Source organism: Pinus tabuliformis, chromosome 1_1 (genome assembly GCF_031772625.1).
Source record: "Pinus tabuliformis cultivar Carrire ecotype Pingquan chromosome 1_1, CPIR1, whole genome shotgun sequence".
Taxonomy (NCBI): Eukaryota; Viridiplantae; Streptophyta; class Pinopsida; order Pinales; family Pinaceae; genus Pinus; species Pinus tabuliformis.
Genome location: NC_142297.1, coordinates 931892268 through 931915916, shown reverse-complemented (window position 1 = coordinate 931915916; position 23649 = coordinate 931892268). Strand labels below are relative to the sequence as shown.

The 23649-nt window shown below is 40.0% G+C and overlaps 1 protein-coding gene across 1 annotated transcript; it reads right to left on the bottom strand.

Moving 5' to 3' along the window:
- Positions 1–20945: 20945 nt before the first annotated feature.
- On the bottom strand, positions 20946–22376 carry LOC149217502 (disease resistance protein Roq1-like). The gene is made up of 2 exons (XM_089390238.1): positions 21838–22376; positions 20946–21720 (listed from the first exon to the last, which is right to left on the bottom strand). Exons 1-2 carry the CDS (start codon positions 22374–22376, stop codon positions 20946–20948), a joined length of 1314 nt encoding a protein of 437 aa, XP_089246364.1.
- Between the last annotated feature and the right edge of the window lie 1273 nt (positions 22377–23649).

Here is a 23649-nt window from a genome sequence, read left to right as displayed (position 1 = left end):
AGCTTGAGGAGGATAACATATGCTTGTTCTATAATTTTCCCTTCGGGCAAACCCGTCGCTATGTTTTAACGAGCCTAGCGACAGTGAAACTCGTTCTTGTCTGTATGGACAAGTTTGTCGCTATTTGGTTTTAACGAGTTTAACGACAAAGATAACTCAGTCCTTTTCAATTTTAGAGAGTCTGAAAGGGATGTAAAGGAAACTCCAATAATCCTTTTTCATCATATAATCCCTTAAGTCCGAAAAAGTATAAAATAATACGAAAGGGATGAATTTTCGGTAATTTTAACGAGCCGAACAAAACAAGCGCTCGATATTTTTGTGTAATAATCCCTCGGGTCCAAAAATATTAAAATCTAGAGGAAGGATAGCACTTCCGGTCACATTAACGAGCTAGAGAGGCCAATCACTCGACAATCTTTTCATATTTTACGAGTCAGATGAAAAGAGCTTAAAGGAGACTCGTCTTTTGAGGAACGAGTGATAATTTCAGGTAGTATTTGATTCCAGGTAAGGTTTGGAATTTTCCATTCATGGCAGTGTAACAAGGTGGCTAACAGGATCACTCTTTGCAGTTGTTCCTCAAAAGGGGTAAACAATCGAATGGAGGTGAATGATCGGCTAAAACAGAGTGGAGGTGATGATGAGAACACGACCAAGGCTCAAAAGCTGATGATAATGCATTCACAATGGTTATTTACCAGAGATTGGTTCATTTTTTAATGAGCTTAAACTCTGGGGAAACATTTTCTCATCGCTTAGATTTAATTTTTAATGAGCTTGAACATCACATAAAAACTACTCGTGGCTAGGTTTATTTTTTAACGAGCTTGAACTTTGCAAAAACATTGCTCATGATAAGTTTGCATGCCCCCAGCATAATAACACAAATCAAGGTGCATGCCCCCCAAGCTTCATTGCATTCATTGCGGTGGTTGGAATGAAGGTTTACCTTTGAGATCTTTAAAATACTTGACTTGGATTTTACGAGATCGTAATCAAAGACTCAATTTGGAAAGTGATTTGTTTTATTTTTTAATGAGGTTGACACAAGATAGGAACTGTCCTCAGAATCCACCGTATTTATAGTATCTAATAGAAAATCAAAAACTGAAGGATGATTAAGGTTGCCGAAATAATCTCCGTGGTAATCCGGAAGATGGGAACAATGGTGGTAATCTTCCCATGGTGCCTCTCCTATCATATTTGACTGAATGATTCCTTCGTCTGTAAAATGTACAGGCGACCAAGGATCTAAAGAGGTGCCATATTCCTTAGACCTATCTATCCAAACACTCAATGAGCATTGATTTGGGTTTGCCCCCCAGGCCAAGAAAATTGATTGCTACAATATTTCTATAATGGCAATGATCCATGCTGTCAAAATGTTCAGGAATCTTCTGAATCTAGAAGTCATCATATTGCAGGTTCCCACCGTGGCCACTTCCACCAGATTGTTTGGAGGTGGTAGGGCAAAAGTCCCCATTAATGTAGGGTCTTTTAGTAGGCCTACTCCGACATTTTGAAGCGATTGAGTGCTTCCATGGATCATTGGAATACTTCCCGTAACTTGTGAACTATTGGGGAGGAAAGTTTTGTTGGTCGACGATCGTAATCCCTCCTTGGAAGGGAAATGAAATCTTTCTGAAGTATCTCGACACAATTGCGGCCATAGCATAAATCCAGGGCCTTCCCAGTAGGATGTTGTAATCAAGGTTTCCATCGATAACCTCAACATCAGTTTCTACTGCTTTTCCCCCCGTTCAACTTGCAAGTTACTTAAAATCCTGTATGGAGTGTATGATCATCCATCAAATGCTTTTAACATCGTTGATGATCGCGACAAGGGTGGTGAGCCTAAAGTTTTCCAGCAACTCATCGACATAATACATGTAGATGCCCCCTCATCAATAATTGTTTGATGAATAGTTTTGTTGAGGGATTTCACTTGAATAAGGAAAGCTAGTGGGAACTTGCAATATGATGATTAAAGGACACAAGATTGGAATCTATTGGGTCAATCCCACCTATCTCCGATAATAAAGCCTACTTTTGGGACGGACAATTTTGCAGTACCTCAAGTGTCGACATAGTGGATGGCGATTGGGCCAGATCCTCCACTATATTATAATGTTGTGTTGCTCTGGCACAAGGATTAAATGTCGATTTATATACTACTCCCTTTGGCGGCTTTATCGTTAGTTGAGGAATGATGGGCGGCACAACTTCGGTCAAAGTTGTTGTCGAACTACTGGGTTGATCATTGGCCTTGTTGTCTGACAGTTGTGGATTCCCGTAATATTTATTCCTTGTCGATATCAAAGCATCACTTTCCTGTTTTGAAATGGACAGCATAAGGACTTGGGATGGGGAAGCATTTTGATTAGCAACTAGTTTGGCTCCCGGGTTTGGAAACGGATCAATCAATATCGCTGAGGTTTTTGGACTCTTAAAGAGTTTCTTAACTTCAGCTTTATGTGGACAATCTCTCGTCCAATGATCCTCATCGCATATCTGACAACCCATAGGGGGTTTCCTTTGCCCAGAAGGGTTTGCAGAAGGATTTTCAAGAGATGACTCATCCTGCTTCTTCTTTCTCCCTTTCTTTTTCTTCTTGCCTCCTGGTTGCTTGGTTTCTTTGCCTTTGTCAGTCGATACGGCATTTACTTCTGAGGCGAGAAGTTCTTCATTTGCATTTTGACCTGAAACCGTACGGGCCTTCTTCGACTTAGCCTTTACGGTTTTCATGCTGGTCATTCCTATCACGCCGTCCCCGGCATGAGAGTCTTTGTTTGATTTAGGAGAGGGAGGAACGAAAAATTCCGGTCTAGGAGCATCAGGGATTTTATCGTAGAGCGTGCCAGACTGAGTATAGATCAAGTCTAAATATTGTGCACGAGCAATTACTTGCTCTTCAGTGACGACTCCTCCCTTTGCCACATCTTCTGTAATAGAAGGTAACAACAACTTAATAAGCCATTCAGCTAACAGCTGATCAGGAATATATGTTTTTACCATTCTACGACGACGTCGCCACTCATGAATATGATCGAATATGTGAGTGGCTATCGTTTGTTTGAAATTGGTAAGAAGCTCTGTTCCCGTTTCGTACCTTATGGCTAACTGAAAATGGGTTAAAAAGGTTGTGGTTAGGGCACTGAAGTTATCAAACGAAGCTCTAGGGAATTCGATATACCATTTTTCTGCTAGACCAGTTAACATTCGCTGAAAAAGGCGACGCCTGATTGAATCATTATTTAGAGTGTTAGATGAACACCATATATGAAAGGTCATCACATGATTCGATGGATCTTCACTCGGATTTCCATTAAATTTAGGAATATTTGATGGAAGTTTATGAGGAATCGCTGGCCACCAAGGGGCGTACGCGATTGAATCGTTTGTTAGCCGGTTTAGATCTTGTAACTCTAAAGTTGCGACGAAGGGCAACTTTTGATTCAGGTTCGGCGAAGCATACCCAGGATAAGATGGGATTGCCTGAGCAGTGGGTCTTTGCATACCAGCATAGTGCATTTGATGCTGATAACTTTGATAAGGTTGATGGGCATAACCATTATGAAATGGTTGATTTTGTCCGTTTTGAATATACGGCTACCCATTACTTGCAAATACTTGGTGTTTAGTTCCTTGGTAAACTTGTTGGAATTGTGGTTGTTGATATTGCACCAGCCATGGTTGTGAGGCCATGTGCTGTTGTCCAATACTGGTTGTTTGGCCGAGATGAGGGGTAATGGTACCCATTTGAGCCTCAAAGACTTGGTGTTCAGTTCCTTGGTAAACTTGTTGGAATTGTGGTTGTTGATATTGCACCAGCCATGGTTGTGAGACCATGTGCTGTTGTCCAATACTGGCTGTTTGACCGAGATGAGGGGTAATGGTACCTGTTTGAGCCTGGGTCACTCCTGTTAAGGAGCCACTAAGCAATGATTGTGGTGGCGTTGCAGGGACAAGGGGCTATTGGATTGCGACCTAAGAGACTTGAGGTTGGCATACAACAGGTAACGCTTGTACTTGTGACACCATCACAATAGCCGGTGTAGTGGGGATATTTGACATAGGCATACTTTGTTGCATTGAGTATATAACTCTTGGTTGTTGAGGCAGTATTGGTATCCAACCACTGGATGTAATTCCAACATAACCTGAATTTTGTTGCAAACTCTCGTATGTTTAACCTCCTGGAGGAGACAATGAAAGGGCATATTGCCCCCCATTCGGCGGTAGTCTGGTGCTTAATGGAATTATTTGCCTTTGAGGACAGGATTGCCCAAATTGACATTGCGAAGGATCAATTTGCTGAGACTCAACATAAGAGATTCCAGATATTATTCCGGACGAACAAATGGGAACAGACCATACTGTCGAAACAGCCTCTGGATAGATTCCATCCAGCGATTGAGAGCTAGTTGCGACAAATGGTACGCCGGCGAACATTTTCAGAGTGACAGTAGGTAGTTCTGCCACTGCTATGTCAGATGACACAGTCCTAGATGTCAACGGTTGTTCAGACATATCTAGTCTATCCAAAAGGTTTCCTAGCGATTCTACAGGAACTTCTGATAACGGTAGACTAATTTCTGATGAAGAAGGATATAGAGTGATCCCAGCTCCAAAATGCGATGGAGTACTAGATGGTGGATCCTCTACAATCTCTTCTATAGCAATCAAACCAGGTGGAAGAGGTAGACCGTTAGGTCCATAAAATATTTCTGGTGCCAAAGAAGGTATAGATTCTACAACGACAAATGTTTGGGGAATAACACCTTCCGAATCGGTTGTAGATGGAGCTGGTTCAGGTGTAGAAGTGTTTACCCTCACACTAGGATCAGTTCTACTGTCCTCTAGTGGCTGCCAAACTTCTTCTATAAAGGCAGGGGTAGCAGAATTGTTTGGAGTAACCGGAGTCTCTGAGGGTGTCGGAACACTTGTTCCAACCCAACCAGGGGACTTGAGCCGGTTAAACGAGTTCGTTTTGTCCGGAATAGTTTTGATTCTGGAGACAAAGACGGTTGACTCGTAAGTCTCCACGAACAATGGGGTTTTAATTGACTTTCCTCCACGATTGCGGATTACTCGATCAACTAAAAATAAAAGGGAAAATGTTTTTGAATTAAATGAATTTTAGATGCTTTGACACAACTTGTTTTTTCAATTTTTAAGAGTCGAGAAAAAACAAAATATGACTCTAGTTGCCTTCGATTTTTAATGAGCCTGAAGTGACAAGTGCTCAGATGGACCTTTTCCTTTAAGGAGTCTGAAAAGGAACGAAAGAGACTACTCTGGAAATCTAGACAGAGGGATTACCAAACCAATCGCAAAACTGCAGAATACTTTTTACGGTACGGCAGTCAATCTTCCCGAATGCTGTGTTCAGTGCATTGCGATCGATAGGGTGGCAGACACGGCTTCCTATGGATAAAGGATATAGCCTATTGTGGTCTCCCAATATATACTCGACAGTATGTGGGAGCACAAGTCCGTACTGGCACTTGTTGTCTCAAAGAGGAGGAGTCACCGAACCAACAGTGAAAGCGACAGTTATCAGGATTTACGACGCCGGAATACGTCTCTAGCCTAGACTTCTAGATGTTGTGCGTTAGGTTCCAAAGCGTTTTTATTTTCATTGAATTTATTTTACAGTTGATCTTTCTTAAGAAATTTTCCTTTCAGGTTCACCGTGTGATGTAGATATATAATTCCTAAAATGCAATCTAAGATGATAAACAATCGTTTAATCTTCTTTTTGCAATGAAAATCCTAGCTACTAAAGAAAGAGAGACAGTATTCTTTCAACATAGAGCAGAGAGCACACACTAGATGCACTGTCCTAAATCAAACCAACAAGTAGTCTAAATGCAAATACACATGCATGTATTTGTTTTCAGCTTTCTTAATGTGTTAATGACAAGAATAATGCTAAGTACAAATCTGAATTATATTTTCAAAGCGACAGTACTAACAAATTTCTCTTCAAAAACGAAAGGAAGATAATGACGACATTTTGCTATTTTGAATTGAAAACTGCTTTCGACACTTGAAAAACTACTAATTCAAATCAAATACAAGAGTAACTATATAATTGACCATCAAGAACAATAGAATTCTTTTCTTTGACTGAAAACAACACTTGCGAGAATTTCAAATCAAAAGACGACAGTTCGATTATGCTATTTCTTTGTAAATGAGAACTATAAATAGCGCACAATACATAAAAACATTCACAGTTATTTGCACAATGGAGGTGGAATGATGGAAAGGAAGGGATTTTCCACAGTGGTATACTGATCACAGACAGCAAAATTCCTGAATAGAGCTGAAAAGAGTGAAGAAAAACCAAAACCTGGAGGCAAAATTAGGCTTTTTTGATCATCACACCTGTAACACAGGGAATCCAGTATGCATCCCACCTACTGCACACGGGAGGTGCGATGCATACAGACTTCCTTGAAGAGAGGGTGCGATGGTACCAGGAAGAGACTTTACTTGGCTCTTGGTCACAGTTTGCATCTCAGTTCAGGGATTTAGGCCGAGGAAGTGATGATCAGTAAATATAAATCACAGGGGCCGATCTAATGAGGTTACTAGAGCACCACTAGGGCAATTAGAAGGTTTGAAAATCGATTTTTCATTTTATAAACAAAACCCAGAGATAGACTGAAGCAGCATTGATCTACTTTGCACTTGCATAGCAAATGCAGTTCGAAGGCTAGCTGGCTTGACTTCAGGCCCCGTTTGTAAGTTTATAAAACAAACAAATATAGATAAACAAACAATCTATTCACTCCCCAGTGGAGTCGCCATTTTGTTATCGGGAAATCTAGTGTCCACTCGAAGCTGCTAATCCCACTAAGACTGGTACCTATCTTAGAAACAAACAAACTAAAACTACTTTCGTTTTCCTTTATGAGAAGTAGATAAGAGGGGAATGAAGGACACCAACCTCAGTCTTGCGCTTGGTTCCTTACTCGGTTCCTCTCCCTTCTGACATATCCTTGTTGCTTCTCCTTCGTCTACCTAGCTTCAAAGAGCACTTGTGGGATCCAAGCAGCATAATACTATCGAAGAACAGAGATCTACAATCATAAGCAATATAGGACTAGATATATATTGACCACACAAATGCATATATCATCAAACATACAAGGATGTGGAGGAAAACTTGAATAGCTTTATTAATATCAAGAATAGAAAAGAGGATTAAAACCAATTGTTCTGACTCAGCGTCATCCTCCAGCATGAAAGCCCTTCTTTCACCTCATGAAAAGCTTAGATCACCCAACACTATGATGTTCCACCAAGAAACCAATAGCACTTCCTTACAAGATACAAAATTCCAGCCTCTCGATCTCTGGGATGAGGGATCCATATATAGATGATTGCAGGGGGTGAGTCAGCTTATGGGATTTTGATTAGTGTCCTCTCTCTGATAGTTCTTGATTCCACTTGGAGATTGATGATCTCTTGCTCATCCCTGGGCAAATTCAGAGAGGCAAGTGTCATAGGAGAAGTTTCTGGAAGATTCTATGATCATCCACCTCGCAAACTGTCTCTGCCATTTGTCTACTCTCGCCCATCACACCCTATAGAAGGGCTTTTCAGTATGCATCACACCTTTTACATTGGGCAGGTGGGATGCATCACACCCTTAGCACTAAGCAACCTGTATGGTCTAGTTTTGACCAGTTCTGAGCAGTTTCCTGTGGAGAACTTATGGGAGATGATGTAATCAGCTGACCTTGTTCTTTTAGGGTATGGAACAACACTTTTAGGGACTTAGGAGCCCTTGATTTATGGACATGTATGATTGGGGTTGGAGTGCCCAAAAATGTCTATAACAGATGGATTCCCAAGGTTGACTAGGGGTTCACAATGGGATATATAGGCCTTGCTTCTTGATGGTTGGTTTGGCAATGGCACAGGCAGTGCAAGATCTGATGTACTTCCCGACATCCTGTCAAAGATTCGGCCAATAGAAATACTTCTGCAGTACTGCCACTGTTTTCTCGACCCCAAAATGCCTAGCATCTTGACTCTAGTGTGCTTCCCAAATCATCTTGGCATGCTTGCTTGAAGGAACACAAAGGTGACCCAGGGGGCATAACAGGGCATCCTGGAGGTGAAAATATGGAACATGCTAACCCTCCAAAAGTGTCTAGTATGTGTGGCCGAATTATGGTTGCTTTCGTAGAGAAGTGGCCAAACATAAGTCTCGTGCCCACAAGAGCTAAGCATGGTAGTTAACGCCATGATCAGTGGTCAACTGAGGAAATCTGGAACATTATTGGTGCTACCCTTCTTATACTTGATATTCAAATGGAACTGTTGCAGGTATGTTGACCACTTCTGATGGCGATGATTTTGCAACTTCCCTTGGGTCTGTATGAACTACAGGGGCCGGTGGTCTGTGTGGATGACTGTTTCCTTCCCCAAAATGTAATGCTTCCATTGTCGGTAGGCATGCACAATGGAATACATCTCTTTGTCATAAGTGGGATACTTTCGGACTATGTTTGAACGTGTCTCACTGTGATATGCCACTGGATTCCCATGTTGAGTAAGGACCGCCCCAATAGCATAGTCAGAGGCATCTATCTCAATCTCAAATGGTTGTTGCAAGTCTAGTAATGCGAGAAATGGTGCTGAGTAGAGGTGATGTTTCAACTTTGTGAATGCCTTCTGTTGAGGTTCAGACCAAAAGAATTTTTCTTTCGCTCCTCCCTTGGTGACTTGACTCAAGGCCCAAGTGATATGAGAAAATCCCAACACGTACCTGCAGTAGAAGTTGGTGAGACCCAGAAAGCTGCAGAGCTCTATCAGAGTGGTTGGAGATGGTCAATCCCGAATGACTTGGATCTTGGCTAGATCCACATGAACCCCTCGTTCATCAATAATGTATCCCAAATATTGAACCTGGGTCATGCCAAAAGTGCATTTCTCCAAATTGGCACATAACTTGTGTTGCCACAGTGTTTGGAGAACCTGTCAGATGTGGTGGAGGTGTTCTTCCCAACTCTGGTTGAAGATCAGGATGTCATCCAAGTATACCACTACAAATGAGTTGGTGAATGGACATAAGATGTTATCCATTAGCCTCATGAAGGTTACAGGATAATTCAACCACCCAAAAGGCATAACCAACCGTTCGAAAAGGCCCTCCTTGGCTTTGAAGGAAGTCTTCCACACATCGGAGGGTTCGATTGGTACCTGGTGATATCCTAACTTCAAATCAATCTTGCTGAAATATTTCCGCCCTTCAGTTGCTCTAGAAGGTCATCAATCTGTGGGATTGGGTACCTATTCCGGACAGTGATCTTGTTCAGCGCCCGATAGTCAATACAAAGTATCCAAGTCTCGTCCTTCTTATGTACCAACACGATCGGGCTCCCACAGGGTGATTAACTCAGTTGGATGTGACCTTTCTGTAGCAGCTCCTGAATCTGCCTCTTGATTTCATCATTCTCCAAAACAGAGTGCCAATATATTGGTCCATTGGGTAGCGGTGCACCTGGGGTCAAGTCGATGGAGTGCTTGACCTGACAGTGCAGATGAATCCCTGTGGAGGAGGTGAAGATGTCCTCGTACTCCTCCACAACCTTGTCCATCTGTAGTTGTCGTGTGGAGGGGCCCTGTCTAGAGGTCGTGGCCACTGTCTTCTTCTTTCCTTGAGGGCGTATCATCAGGAAAACAAATTTCCCTGTTTTGGAAATTAGCTTACTGCATTTTTTTATAGTAGCCAAAGAGATGGCGGTAGGCAGTGTTACCTCCGGTATCCTGTACAACTTATTTCCCAAAGTAACAATAACAACATGAGGCCTTGATTCATACACAGCATGTCGCTTCCACAAGTATGGTTGCCCTAATAATAAATCACAAACATCAAGGGGAGCAATGTCACACAATACCTCATCCGTGAAGGGATTGATGTTGTATGGAAGGTGACACTGCTCGCTCACGCGAAGATCCAGTCCTTGGTGAAGCCACCGGATGGTGTACGGTTGTGGATGTACTATGGTTGGTAAGCCCAGCCGCTTCACGACCTCTGCCGAAATGAGGTTATTTTGTCTCTCACTGTCAACAATGAACTGTAGCGGGGAGCCCTTTACCCACATCTAGGAGTGGAAGAGGCACTCCTCCTCCTTTGGTTCTTCGGGTTCCTCCTTTTGGATCTTCGTGGTGGCAACGGTGGCGTTGGGCTCCGCATCAATAATTTGCTTCCCTTTGTCATTCCCCTTGTTGGGTTTTGACTCAGAGTTGGAACATGCATCTGATTCTGAAGCCTTTGGCTTAGCCACTAGTGACTGCTTGGCCCGGCACTCACTTGTGTTGTAAGTGGAGCTCTTATGGAAATCACACCACTTTCCCGTGTCCTTTTTCAGCTTCGTGCTGCTGTTCTTTGCTTACAGCTTTGGCAGGTTGTCCTCGGCCGCCCCGCCTTGGCTTTGTCCTTTTTTTGTGTTTTGGGGGCACCTTTTCCCTGCTTTATATTCGCAGATCCAAAGTCTCGCTTCTTTTGTTTAAACTTTTGCTCGATCTTGATGGCTGTCGTGCCAAGCAAGGAGCAGTTCAAGAATTCTATTTCATCCTGGATGTACCTATGTAGGTAGCCGCGGTGTTTGAGTACCAAATGCTGCTCTGAATCCCTGATACCCAACTTTGTGCAAAGGGTATGAAGAATATTGGTAAACTCCGAAACGTCTTGGTCCCTTCCTTGCTGCAACGTGGTCCACTTTATGTATTGATCCTCATAGCTTCCGAGAGGGTAGTATTGCTCCTTGATGGCAACCCGGAATGAATTCCAAGTGGGTGCAGCTGAAAACAGTGAGGCCATACTTTCATATTTTTTCTCACAGTAGGTTTCCCACCAGTCCTTGATGTGGGGGGCAGCTTTGATAAGATCAAAAGTAATCTTTTCCTGGCCATAAAAATCATGAATAGAAAAATACCCTTCTAGCAAATTTAACCATTTATCTACAATGTCTGCATCTATCTAACCCTCAAATATGGGAATGTCAAAGTTAAGTTGTACCTTAAAGGGTTTGGCATTTCCAAAGTAGCTGTTAGAAGTAGATGTTTCGCCCCTAGGTGGTCGCTGAAGGATTTGGGCAAAGTTGTCCATCATCGCATTCCTTTGTCGCTCGAGCGCCTCTTCGAGCAAGATTTTGATAGGATCTCCTGCCCCCTCATCTTTCTTTTCATTCGCCATGGGAGGTCGTTGGGATTTTCGAAGCTAGTCTTGCAAAGGTTCGACCAATTCAAGCCCTAACTCCTTATATCCCGATCTCGTTGGGGACATGCAAGAAAAATAGAGAAAGAGCATACTGCTCTGATATCACTGATCTGAAATTAAACAGGAATGCAATAAAGTACAGAAATAAACACAAATACAGAGATACAATAGAAATAATACTTCATTTCATTAATGGAGAATACTAAAATATGCTTACAAACAGAAATGGAAATAAACTAGCTCGGGCGATGGTAGTTTATCTCTGAGAAGAGATGTGGTTGCTACATGCCTCTGAACTGCCTTATAATGAGGCTCAAGGGCCTTTTTATTATTGAAAAATAAGAGCAAACCCTAAACAACCAAAACCCAACCCGAGGAGATGTAACACCAAGATTTTATGGGCCCCGTCGGGGTGAGTTGGACAACGAACTTCCCCAGGTCACAACTTGGTCATATTATCTTTGTTTGATGTGCATGATAACCCATTGGAAACATCTCTCCGAGGACTATGACAAAAAAGAAGATTTGACACAAAAAAAAATGAGTTGTAGATTTCCAAAAAAAACGTCCTTTAGTGCCTCAAAATGGCTTCGGAAGATTAGGACCCGAAAAACTGCCAAAAATAGTAAACTGTGCTACAATTAAGGAAACAGAAAAACTGAAAGAAGCAATGGTGGAGGTCCAAGTGGAATTGGTGAGTGGCCACCAATATCCACTTGGATCAAAATTGTCCTAACAAGAACATTCGAAAATCCCCCCCGGGATCCACTCATCCTTGTCATTATATTCCGGCACCTTTGACATCACATGACGCTCCCTCCACATGTCATATTACCTACGTACCTGCTCCGTCACCCTCTCATTTTACTAATCGGGCTAAGGGGTCTAGAAACAACCTTACTTCGCCTAATTCGCCACTTACTTCCCCCACAAACTCTGTCGACAGTGACCTGGATTTCCTTCTTCAAAGGAAGAATTTGGACTTACACATGCTCACTATCGATAAGCCAACTGGCTCTTCATCTCCCCACATAAGCCCTACCTCCATTGGAAATATTACTATCTGACATAAACATAATCGTAGCAGTTGACATTTCCAGGGAAGACCCCCACCTATCCCTCTTAACTCTCCTATTGATCACTTTCTGGTTGACGTACCTATTGTTGATATTCCATCCTCACGGGCCTTTGGAGCATTGATGCCCGAATAGGGTTTATCTTGACTTTTATTATATCTCTCAACATCAAGGGTTTGTGGGCTACCCTGAAATTTCTGGCCCTCAAGTGAATTTTTCTCTTTGTTCATCCTTATATTATTCTCCTTCAGGAAACCATGCATTCTGTTCCACATGTTATTCAATACTTCCAGAAAATGTTCTCGAATTGGCATACTGTTGCCATGGTTGTTGCTGGTCTATCTGGTGGGCTCGTGGCCTTATGGGACCCTCGGTGGTTAAAGGTCAAGGCCTTCAAATATTTTGGTGGTATTATGCTTGAAGGTAATATCCGTGGACTGGGTGGTCGTGTCCACATTCTGAATATGTATGCCCCCTATAGGGATAGGGCTGTATTTTGGGACAAGTTGACCTCTTCTGGGATTATGGAGCTAGATTCTCTCATTATTGCGGGGGACTTAAACTGCACTATTGGACTGGACGAAGTTTCGGGCTGGTCTAGAAAAATTGACCCACTGGCGGGGAAGATACGCGACGCGATAATGGATCACCATTTTGTGGATATATGTCCATCAACAATGGCTCCTACATGGGATAATGGTAGAGTTGGGATGGTGTATGTTGCAAAGAGGCTGGATTGGTTCTTAATGCATGAGCAGATGGTGGAGTGTCAAGGTGATGTACATGCTGGGGTTATCAATAAATTTCTGTCTGATCATCGATCCATTACTTTACAATGGAGGAGGGAGGATTTTAGACGTGGCATGCCTTTTAAATTCAATCGAGCCTGGTTGGATGACCAGGATTTCAACACATTGGTGCATTCTATATGGAATCGTGAATGTGACCATTGGCCATCTCCTATGGTTCACATCCTCGACAAGCTGGAAATCCTTTGCAGGGAGGTTAGATCATGGTAGAAGCAGAAGACTAAGATATTACATAAGGAATTAAATGACATACAACATGAATTTGATGATTTACGCCACGAGATGACTTTTAATTGTCTACTTGAATAAACCCGGTATCGCATTCAGGCATTAGAGCTCAAGAAGAAACATATTCTATCTATTTAAGAAGCCACCTGGCACTTGAAGAGCAGGGCTTTATGGATCAATGAAGGGGACCAAAACACAAAAAAAAATTCATTGGTATGCAAATCACAGGAACAAAATAAATTCAATATGGGAAATAAAGGATGTTGATGGTCATTGTATTCAGTCGTAGGAGGATATTTGTAAAGCTGTTGTCTCCCACTTTCAGATGGTCTATGGCCGTAACGAGGGGATTGAAGTGGAGAATATTATATGGGGAGTAGATCCATATCCCTCAATGTATGACAAGGAACCCAATGCTTCACTGTATGGAATGGTAACTGAAGATGAGCTCCATGAGGTTCTTAAATACTTCAAAGGTGATAAAAGTCTGGGATCGGACGGGTGGACAGTGGAACTATTCACACACTTCTTTGATCTTTTTAAACGTGACCTACTGGAAATGGTGGAGGATTCTAGGGTCACGAGGGCCATTCACCAGCATATAAACTCCACTTATATTTCTCTTATCCCGAAGTGTTGTTCACCTTCTAGCTTCTCGGATTATAGGTCTATATCACTTTGTATTCTCATCTACAAAGTCATATAAAAAACTATTGCAAGTTGTATGCAGAGCACATTGTCTTGCTATATCTCACTAGAGCAATATGGCTTCCTTTGGGACAGACAAATACATGATGCAATCGCTATTGCACAAGAATGTATGCATTCAATTCATACAAAGCAAATAAATGCTACCATTATGAAGGTGGATTTACAGAAGGCATATGACTGTCTGGACTAGGGATACCTCAAACTGGTTCTTCATAAAATTGGTTTACAACCCAGATGTGTAGCTTGGATTATGGCATGTGTTACAAATATAAATTATGTGGTGATTATCAATGGATATCCAACACATTTCTTCAAGGCTGGTCGGGGAATTCGTTAGGGCTGCTCACTTTCCCCACTCTTATTTATTTTGGTGATGGATGCGCCGAGTCTGCATATCATAATGTGGTGGTGAATGATCCGTTCCAGGGTTTGCACATGGGAAACAACATCAAAATTTCTCATGGTTTCTTCGTCGATGATGTGCTTATCATGGGTATGTTAAATCGATTTACATGGCTCACTCTTTTTCATATTTTCAAGAAATTTGCTAACGCCACTAGTTTGGATATAAATATTCAAAAGTCTATTATTTATCATGGATTGTGTGACATGGTGACTATTACATACATAAAAAGCCTATTTGATATAGAGGTGGAGATGATGAAAAATGGTATGAAGTACCTTGGGTATCATATCAAACCATGCAGTTACAGGATTGTCGATTGGTAATGGCTCGTGGACCATTTTTACAAAAGAATATCCGGATGGGAATTTATATGTTTGTCACTGGGAGGTCGATTCATCCTTACCCAAGTTGTTCTCACGCAACTAGGGGTATACTGGGCTCACCTTTTTCATATCCCTATCACCATTATAAATTGTCTCAACCGAATCATGGAAAATTTCATATGGGGGGGGTGTAATGGTCAAAATAAATTTCATTTGGTTAAAATGTCCCACATTACCTTTCCAAAGCCTATGGGTGCATGGGGAATTATGAACCTTAAATGCTTTGGATGGTCTTTACTGGTCAAATCCTTATGGAGGTATATATTTGGGACTGGTACTTGGAGTAGGGTGATTAGACACAAATATCTAAATGAACACGACTTTCTATTTTGGTATCGAAAAGGCACAATTGGTTCCCCGAATGGATTGACAATATGACTTAGCTTCCATAAGATTGGTAATATCTTTCTACAACATCTTTCATGGTCTATGGGGTCGGGCCACAAAATCCTCATTAGCATTGACCATATTCTGGGTGCTGGTATTGAATGCAACATCTTCGCGGCGCTCATCCATTGTTTAAATGGACATGATATATATTTCTAGAGTCAAGTTATATCATATTGGCGAGGTCCTTATCCTGTTTGGAAAAGCGCACATGAGATGGGATTGATGGGGCAAATGGAGCTGGAGTGGAACCAGGTTGCTAGCATGAAACTTCTCGATATATGTCGAGAGGGGCAATATGAAAATCTTCTATGGACAAGGAAGATGAAGGCGGGGAATATCAAAGTTGTTGCTATTTATAATACTCTCTATGGTAGGGAGGCTCGACATGGGGAAAACCTTGTATTATACGCCCTTCGTAGGACCAAAATTTCAAAATTATCCTTTTCTCCTGGTTAGTTTATCAAAACAAAAATCTCACTTGGGAAAATCTGCAAAAGCGACAGTGGCATGGTCCTAGCATCTGTACAATCTGTAAAATGGACGTGGAAAACAACAACCATATGTTTCTCAAGTGCCATCACATGGTTCAGGTATGGAAAAAACTGTCATCTCTAATTGGTTTTCCTTATTTTCAATATGAATGCATTGTGGACTGTATGACATGGTGGAGTACACAGAAGTTAACATGGAGGATCATTCCACTTTTTCTATTCTGGGCTATATGGAAATGGCGGAACAAGTGTATTTTTTAGAATTCCATTGAGGACTTCATATTGGTATATGAGCACACAATATCTAATCTCTCTATGATCACTTCGCTGGACTCTTTCAATAAAAAAACTCAACACAAGCGAATTGAGCCCGAGCTAGAGTATCCAATGGGATTTTTTGATGGTGCAGCGCAAAGGAATATTTGTGGATGTGGTTTTTGGATAGCCATATCAAAAGAATTGGAATACAAGATTCACTGGAACATGGGAAGCGGCATAAATACTAGGGCGGAATCATTGGCCTTGTGGGGTCTATTATGGTTCACAAACTTCCTTAATATTCCTGATATACATATTTTTTAGGATTCTAAGATTATCATTGATCAGGTAAATGGTTGTGCAAACATCAATAATCCACCACTCCTTGGATGGTTAGGGAGAATTGACCATCTATGGAACTATTTTAATAATTCAATAATCATGCACATAGACAGAGAACATAACAAAGTTGTTGATGAACTTTCAAAGAGAGGCCTAACAAATAATCTTGGTAATATGCTACATCGAAATTATTTTTGGCAACAATGTACTAGATGTTGGGGAATTTCCTTTCCCGAGATAAGTTCTACTTTCCCTCTTCTTTTTGTATAATTTTGTGTATGTTTTCATTTTCTAAATATGTTGGATTCCTAGACTGGATGTATGGATATGAGAAGGTATTCTCATACACCATGTAAATTCTCATTGGTCGTATCACTGGTACGGATATGAGGAGGTATTCTCATACACCGTGTATATTCTCATTGGTCGTATTGTTGGTTGATTTACCTTTGTCTACCTTCTTTCACCATGCATATTCTCATCAGTCGTATTGCTAGTTGATTTACCTCTGTCTACCTTCTTTCACAATTTGAAGAGTTCTAGGACATTTGACTATTCAAATCATGTATTTAGTGTTTTATGGTTTCTAGGATTGCGAAGCATGATATGCTTTCCCAAATAGATCGTCTGTTGTAAATGATAAATGGATAAAGAATAATAATTTCAATATCTATATTTTAATCCTATAATATAATACATTATACTTTTTTAGTACTGGAAAAAATATATATAGAAAATGTTAATATTCTTTATAATATTCTTGAAAATAATCTAAATATATTCATAAATTTTTTATTAATTTCAATTTTATATATAACATTTTTTAAATTATTTTTCAACCTATAAAATTTAATATACATATTTAAAATATTAGATTAATAATTTAAAAATAAAAATTTAAAATAAAACTAAAACCAAATAAAATCATATTTTAGAAAGAAATTTCAAAAATTAACAAAGCATTTATTTTATTAAAAATCAATTTAACGCGGTCAATGTTAACAATCTCCCAAATTTTATACCTCTGAATTTATTTTTACAAAACAAAGGATTACTACATAGTAAAACTAATTTGAAACTATTATTTTTGGCAAAGTAAACAAATCGTGCAAGGTTAAAACAATTTGACTTCCACACCGTACCAGGGAAAGGCCGACAAACTTCGAGAGCTGGTGACGTCCCAGTGTTCCACTGTGATTGTGTGATGTCGATGGGGACTCTATTTTGCATAGCATGTTTTATTAAGCTTGTTGAATATCTATCCCCTATCTTTAGCAAAAGGTTATATTCCCGGAAAAGAAGTTAACCATAGCTTTACTGGGGTTGGATAGTTGCTCATTGTTTTGTACGGTAATTTTGGAAGTTTTTTTTGATAGGTTTTTCTGGTCTAATTTCACTAAAACATGACAGGAATTTATTGAAATTACAAGTTTGATGGATAACTCTTACACAATCTAAATGCCATAAGGGTTATTCAGAGTGCTGAATCTATATATACAGTCAAAAAAGGCAAAAACTCGGTTTAAATAACACAAATCAAGATTTCACCTCAATTTTTTTTCACCTATTCCAAAAATATCCCACTAAAAACAACTCCATTAAAAAATACCAAATAAACATTGTGTGACAATTTTACCTTTTTGAAACTTTTAATTAAAATTTGGTGAAACAATTCTTGTTCGAACAATATTTTTATTAGTTTAAAATCTATTTTTCAAAATTATAATTTCAATTTTTTGAGATATTTAAATGGTATAAGAATATTCAAATTTTATAAAATTCACAAATACACTTATGATTTCAACATATTCCTAAAATAAGTGTCCGAACACCTCTAAAATGTAAAACAGCAGTTAACATAGGACCATTTTTTAAACATCAAAATGAAAGGGAGCCAAAAAAGATACTACAAAATTTCTTTACATTCTTTCATTCCCAGCAAAACCATATACATCATTACATGTTTTTTCATCATCATCATCATCATCATCATCATCATCATCATCATCATCATCATCATCATCATCATCATCATCATCATCATCATCATCATCATCATCATCATCATCATCATCATCATCATCATCATCATCATCATCATCATCATCATCATCATCATCATCATCATCATCATCATCCATTCTTTCATTACATGTTTTCAACAAAATAATCATCATCATAATACTCATATACATCATGATTATAATCACCAAAATCATCTGTGCATTCTTTCATTACATGTTTTCAACAAAATAATCATCATCATAATACTCATATACATCATGATTATAATCACCAAAATCATCTGTGCAGACTGTCGTCAGTTGGCGTAAAGCTGGCATGCTTTTTAAGTCGTGCCATACAGAAGTCCGAAATCTCCTCAAAGATATCAATGTTTCGAAACCTTTCAGATCCTCTACTTTAATATTATTACACACTCTTATGTCCAGCTCTTCAAGTTTTGCAAGACCACAAGATAGCGCTCTTATTTCACCCAATGCACATTTTTTTCATTCTCGGCGTAGTGAACAATGATTCTGTTTCTCCTTTAACCCTTTTGAATGGTAGTTGCCGGAGAGGACTTCTGGTGACCTTTAATAATTCAAGGCTCTTCATCTTCATGAGATCTTGTGGTAAGTATTGTATTCCACATTCAGTTATTTTCAACCTTGTCAACTGACTCAACATGCAAACTGAATCTGGCAAACATTTCAATTGCGGGCATCCATGGAGCCACAATTCCTTCAATGCACTTAGGTTTCCGAACAAAGATGGCAGCGCGCCCAACAAAGGGCTTCCTAACATGAGAAGTTCCAAATTGCTCAGGCACACAATAGTACTAGGTAAATCTTTGATGTTTGTACGGAACAAATTTAACTTTTTCAAAGACTGTTGACTTCCAACCTGGGAAGGCAATAACTCCATTTGGAGGCAACCTGATAGATCTAAACATTCAAGAGTGGTGATATCTCCAAGTGTGGAAAGAGTCAAATTCAAACAATCACTCAAATGTAGATGTCTAAGTTGCAATAGATTTCCCTGAAAGCTTGGAAGCGTTTCCAGACTTTTACACCTAGAAAGATTCATGTATTGAAGATTTTTTAAATTTCCAAAGGAACTTGCAAGCATCTTCAAACTTCTGCACAATGTCAGATTCATGGTTTGGAGATTTCTCAGATTTTGAAACGAATCTGGAAGCATCTTCAAACTTCCGCACTGTGTGAGATTGATATGTTGGAGAGTTGTTAGATTCCCAAAGGAATTTGGAAGCATCTCCAAATTGCTGCACTTAGAAAGATTGGCGTGTTGGAGATTTACCAGATTCCCAAAGGAATTTGGGAGCATTTTCAAACTTCCACAATCTGTCAGATTGATATGTTGAAGATCTGTTAGATTACCAAAAGAATCTGGAAGCATTTCCAAACTGCTGCACTTGGACAGATGGACATATTCGAGCTTTTTTAGATTCCCAAATAAAATTGGAAGAAGCTGCAATTTCGGGCACCCTATGAGGGTTAGATATCTCAAGGATCTCAGGTAACAAAATTCTTCTGGTAGCATTGCTAGATCTGCGTATGTCAACAATCGCTGACAGTTCAGTACAATCTTTTCTAGGTGCTTCAGCGACCTTAATGACTTTGGAAACTCGGAAAGTGGAGCTTCAATATTTAATTCCCGCAAGTGGAGAGGTGCCTGCAATGTTAAGTACGTTTCGATTATATAAGAAATTCAAAAGATAAGAGGATTCTCGCTCTGCAAATTGCTGCATCTATATCTACGTACCTCATATCGACATTGCCACAATCTTTTCAATTCCCAACCGAACACTTCTAAAACTCTTAAATCGCGCAATGGAATCCAAGAAGGCAGTGATGAGTAGATCGACGCATTCCACGGAGCCATATGAGTTTTGGTGACCGCACCGAAGTCAAGATGCTTTCAAAGTTGCTTTCAGCTTCAGGAAGTTGCAATTTGCTGATTCCGCAGACCTCTTGACTGGAACTTGTATTCAAGGGAAATTCTAATTCTGAATGGAACACTTCCTCTTCATCCTCCCCAATAAAGGTGTACCAAGGAGCCATCACAAATCCGCGCACTTCTGTTATCACCTGTTTGTGCTTTGAGAACAATAAACTATTATTAACATAATGTGTGGTGGACTATTTTGAATAAAAAAATACCGAAAGTTGTTTAGACATTCAACGGTTAGGATGGCTCATACACTTACAAAGGACGATTGTTGCAACAACTAATGAAGATGGTGAAGATTCTTTATGGGTCGCCAAAGACGACGCGGTAATAATACTGGACAATCCGCAATAGCTCTTCCCAAATCTATGAGGTGATCATGCATTCTTATTCTATTTTCATCATCCAACTCGACAAGACACTTGTTGAGCAGATTTTGAAACCCTACCAAACCCTTCCATCCTAACCCCTCCATATTCCTAACCCCTCCATATTCTTACCCATGTATCCTTGTCTTTTCCTATCGAAAAACAGGCGATATCTAAAAATATTTGTTGCTCCTCATGATTGAGAGAGTCGTAACTAATTTTAAGGCTCCTTTCTATCTCTGTAGGTAATGTTTGGTGAAGTCCATTCAGTTGCTCTTCCCAGTCAAGTTTGTCCTGTCCACAAACAAGCGCCCAAAAACTTTCAATGATAGAGGCAAACCATGGCATGCCTTTAAAAACCCATGTACAAGATTTTGAAATCCTGGTAGTGGATATGGCTGGAAAAAGGCATGCAAGCAAAACAGCTCTTGGGAGTGTGCTATATTGAGGCCCGGTAACTGATAAATTGACGACTCTGCAATTCCTGCACTTCTAAGGATATGCTTGTCCCTAGACGTAACCAAAATCAAGCTCTTGGGGTGAAGGACATGCTTAATTGGCAAGAAAGGACCCAGTTGATCCACATAACTTACATCATCTAATATTATGAGTGCCTCACAAGCTGAAAGAATTTTTTTAAGTATCTCCACACCTTCCCACCTCTCAATTTTGATATCTCCATCCTTCAAGTCCTTAATGAGTTTGCTCTCTAAATTATTTAGAGACATTCTATTTGCATTTTCCCTCACATCAAATAGAAAGCAGGATCTATCATAATCTGACCTCTTACGATTGAAAAGTTCTTTGGCCAGCGTCGTCTTTCCAATTCCACCGATGCCCACAATCCCCACAACCTTGACCTCCACATGGTCGTCTTGATGCAGTTGCAGTGTCCCTTCAATGTCTTGTAACTTTTCCGCCAAACCAGTTGGATATTTTGCCACATCCAATGGCATTGCAACATTTTTCAACACGGCTTGCACGACCTTCTCCAACAGCTCCTCTTCGTGCTCCTCCAAGAGTCTCTCTTCGCCCTCGTCCCTGAATATTAATTAAGACAGTAAAGTAAGTAATGACAAAAGCATACTTGAGATGTGATGTATGCTTCAACGCAACAGATTTAGAACTAATATGGATCGAGACAGTGGATATCCTTACCCATTACCCTCCTGCAGTTCAAAGCCGCTTATATTCGCGACATGATGAAGGGCGTTTCGCCAAGTCTGAATAGTCTGCAAGTCGTACCGCTGCTTCTCTTCGTGGATACGTAGGGCTTTAGCGTACGGTCCATCTTTATCTTTGCCCGTCCACCTGACCTCCGAGGCCTTCACTTTATAGAAGACCGGAAGAATAATAGCTTTGGACTCCACCATGAGGACCAGCTCATCCCGGCACCACCTGGATTCGGCATAGGTCGGAGATAAAATGGCTATATGGACAGAGGCTACTCGAACAGCAGCTTCTATCTGAGATGTAATATTGTGTCCAGCCTGCAGTTCGGGCTTGTCGAGGAAGATTTGCAATCCGTGGGAAATGAGGCGACGGTACAGACTGGTGGGGAAGGTGCTTTTCACATCAGGGCCGCGATGGTTAATAAAAACGTGGTAATGGTGATAAGAAGTGGATGCAGAAAAAGGGGGCGTGAAGGAAGAAGCAGCGGCAGCGTTTTGACACTGGGTGGTTAGTTGATCTGCCATGGGAACTGGATTCGGAAATTGGTGGAGTCAGGATGACATAAACAAGAATGAACTAAGAATCAGAATGACACAAATACGCACAAGCAGCCAGAAGGTTTATTCGGTAAAATTACTCAATTACTCGCAGGCAGACAGCACTAACCAAAAAAATCTCCACAATAGAGAGTGCGCCTTGCTCGGTGATTTCCTCCATACTTATTTTTTGGACTTGTATGTGACATGTATTGAAGTCACTGCTTCCTGCCCATAAAGATGGATAAATGGTGGACCTTGGAGTGACACCATGTTATGACGAAGAAGCTGCATCCCGTATCTATAGTCCAAGACTTCATCGATAATACACAAAGCCGATCCACCGTTCTAACTTAATCTTGGTAAAGGAAGTGATTTGATAGGTAGAGTATACTTTGAAAAATCCCACAAATTAGTTTCGAAAATAATGGAAATTTCGTGATAATATACTAGAAAATTTAGAAATTCCAACTTCGAATTTTTTTAATAAGATTCCGGCTAGAAAACTGTTGTGTAAACGAGTTTGTGATGTGATGTTCGTAGAAATTGAAAAAAAAATAGAAAATATCCCAATCAATTAGAACCAAAAATCACTGCAATGAATTGGATGGCTAAATTAAATCGAGAGTAAGCGTGCTCTTCACGGTTTCCACCAGATCTTGGAATCCAGGATGAGTAGATTATTCATTATTTTCACCTTTTTAAAATCTCCCCCCAACAGAGTTTGCATTTGCTGGGCGATTTCCATGCATTTGCTTAACAATTCCCATGCATTTAATTACTTTAACCCAACCCTTCACCGTTCCAACCTAATCAAGAAAATGCGTCCACTAAAGTTTGCATTTGCTTAATGCAGATGAAAAGGTAGTGATTCACTATTTTGGTAGTTACTGTTTGTTTCTCTTTTTGACTTTGAAGGTGACATTTACTAACTTCAATGGATACACACTTATAAAGATTTTATTTATTTATTAAAGCAGTATTTTATGGATTTTTTTATTTGAAGTCTAATAAATACTAAATTAGAAATAATATAAGATAAATAATATAATATCTTATATATCTGGGTATTTACGATTTAAAAATAGATTATATTTTTAGATAGGTATGATTTTAATCTTGCGTTGGTAATCTAGGTGTGGAATTTTGATTCAAAAGTTTTTGTTTTTTTTGTTTTTTTTATTATGGCTGTGCCATGTGGGGAGAGGTGGGAGGGTTTTTTTTTTCTAATTTGCTAGTAACAAAAGGGTTTGAACCAAAT

Excerpts from the sequence above, each read along its gene's own strand:
- LOC149217502 (XM_089390238.1), bottom strand. The coding sequence starts at position 22,376 with ATGGCAGATCAACTAACCACCCAGTGTCAAAACGCTGCCGCTGCTTCT. Across the intron at positions 21,721-21,837 it reads GAACTGCAGGAGGGTAATGG|GGACGAGGGCGAAGAGAGAC; the intron begins GTAAGGATATCC and ends ATTAATATTCAG.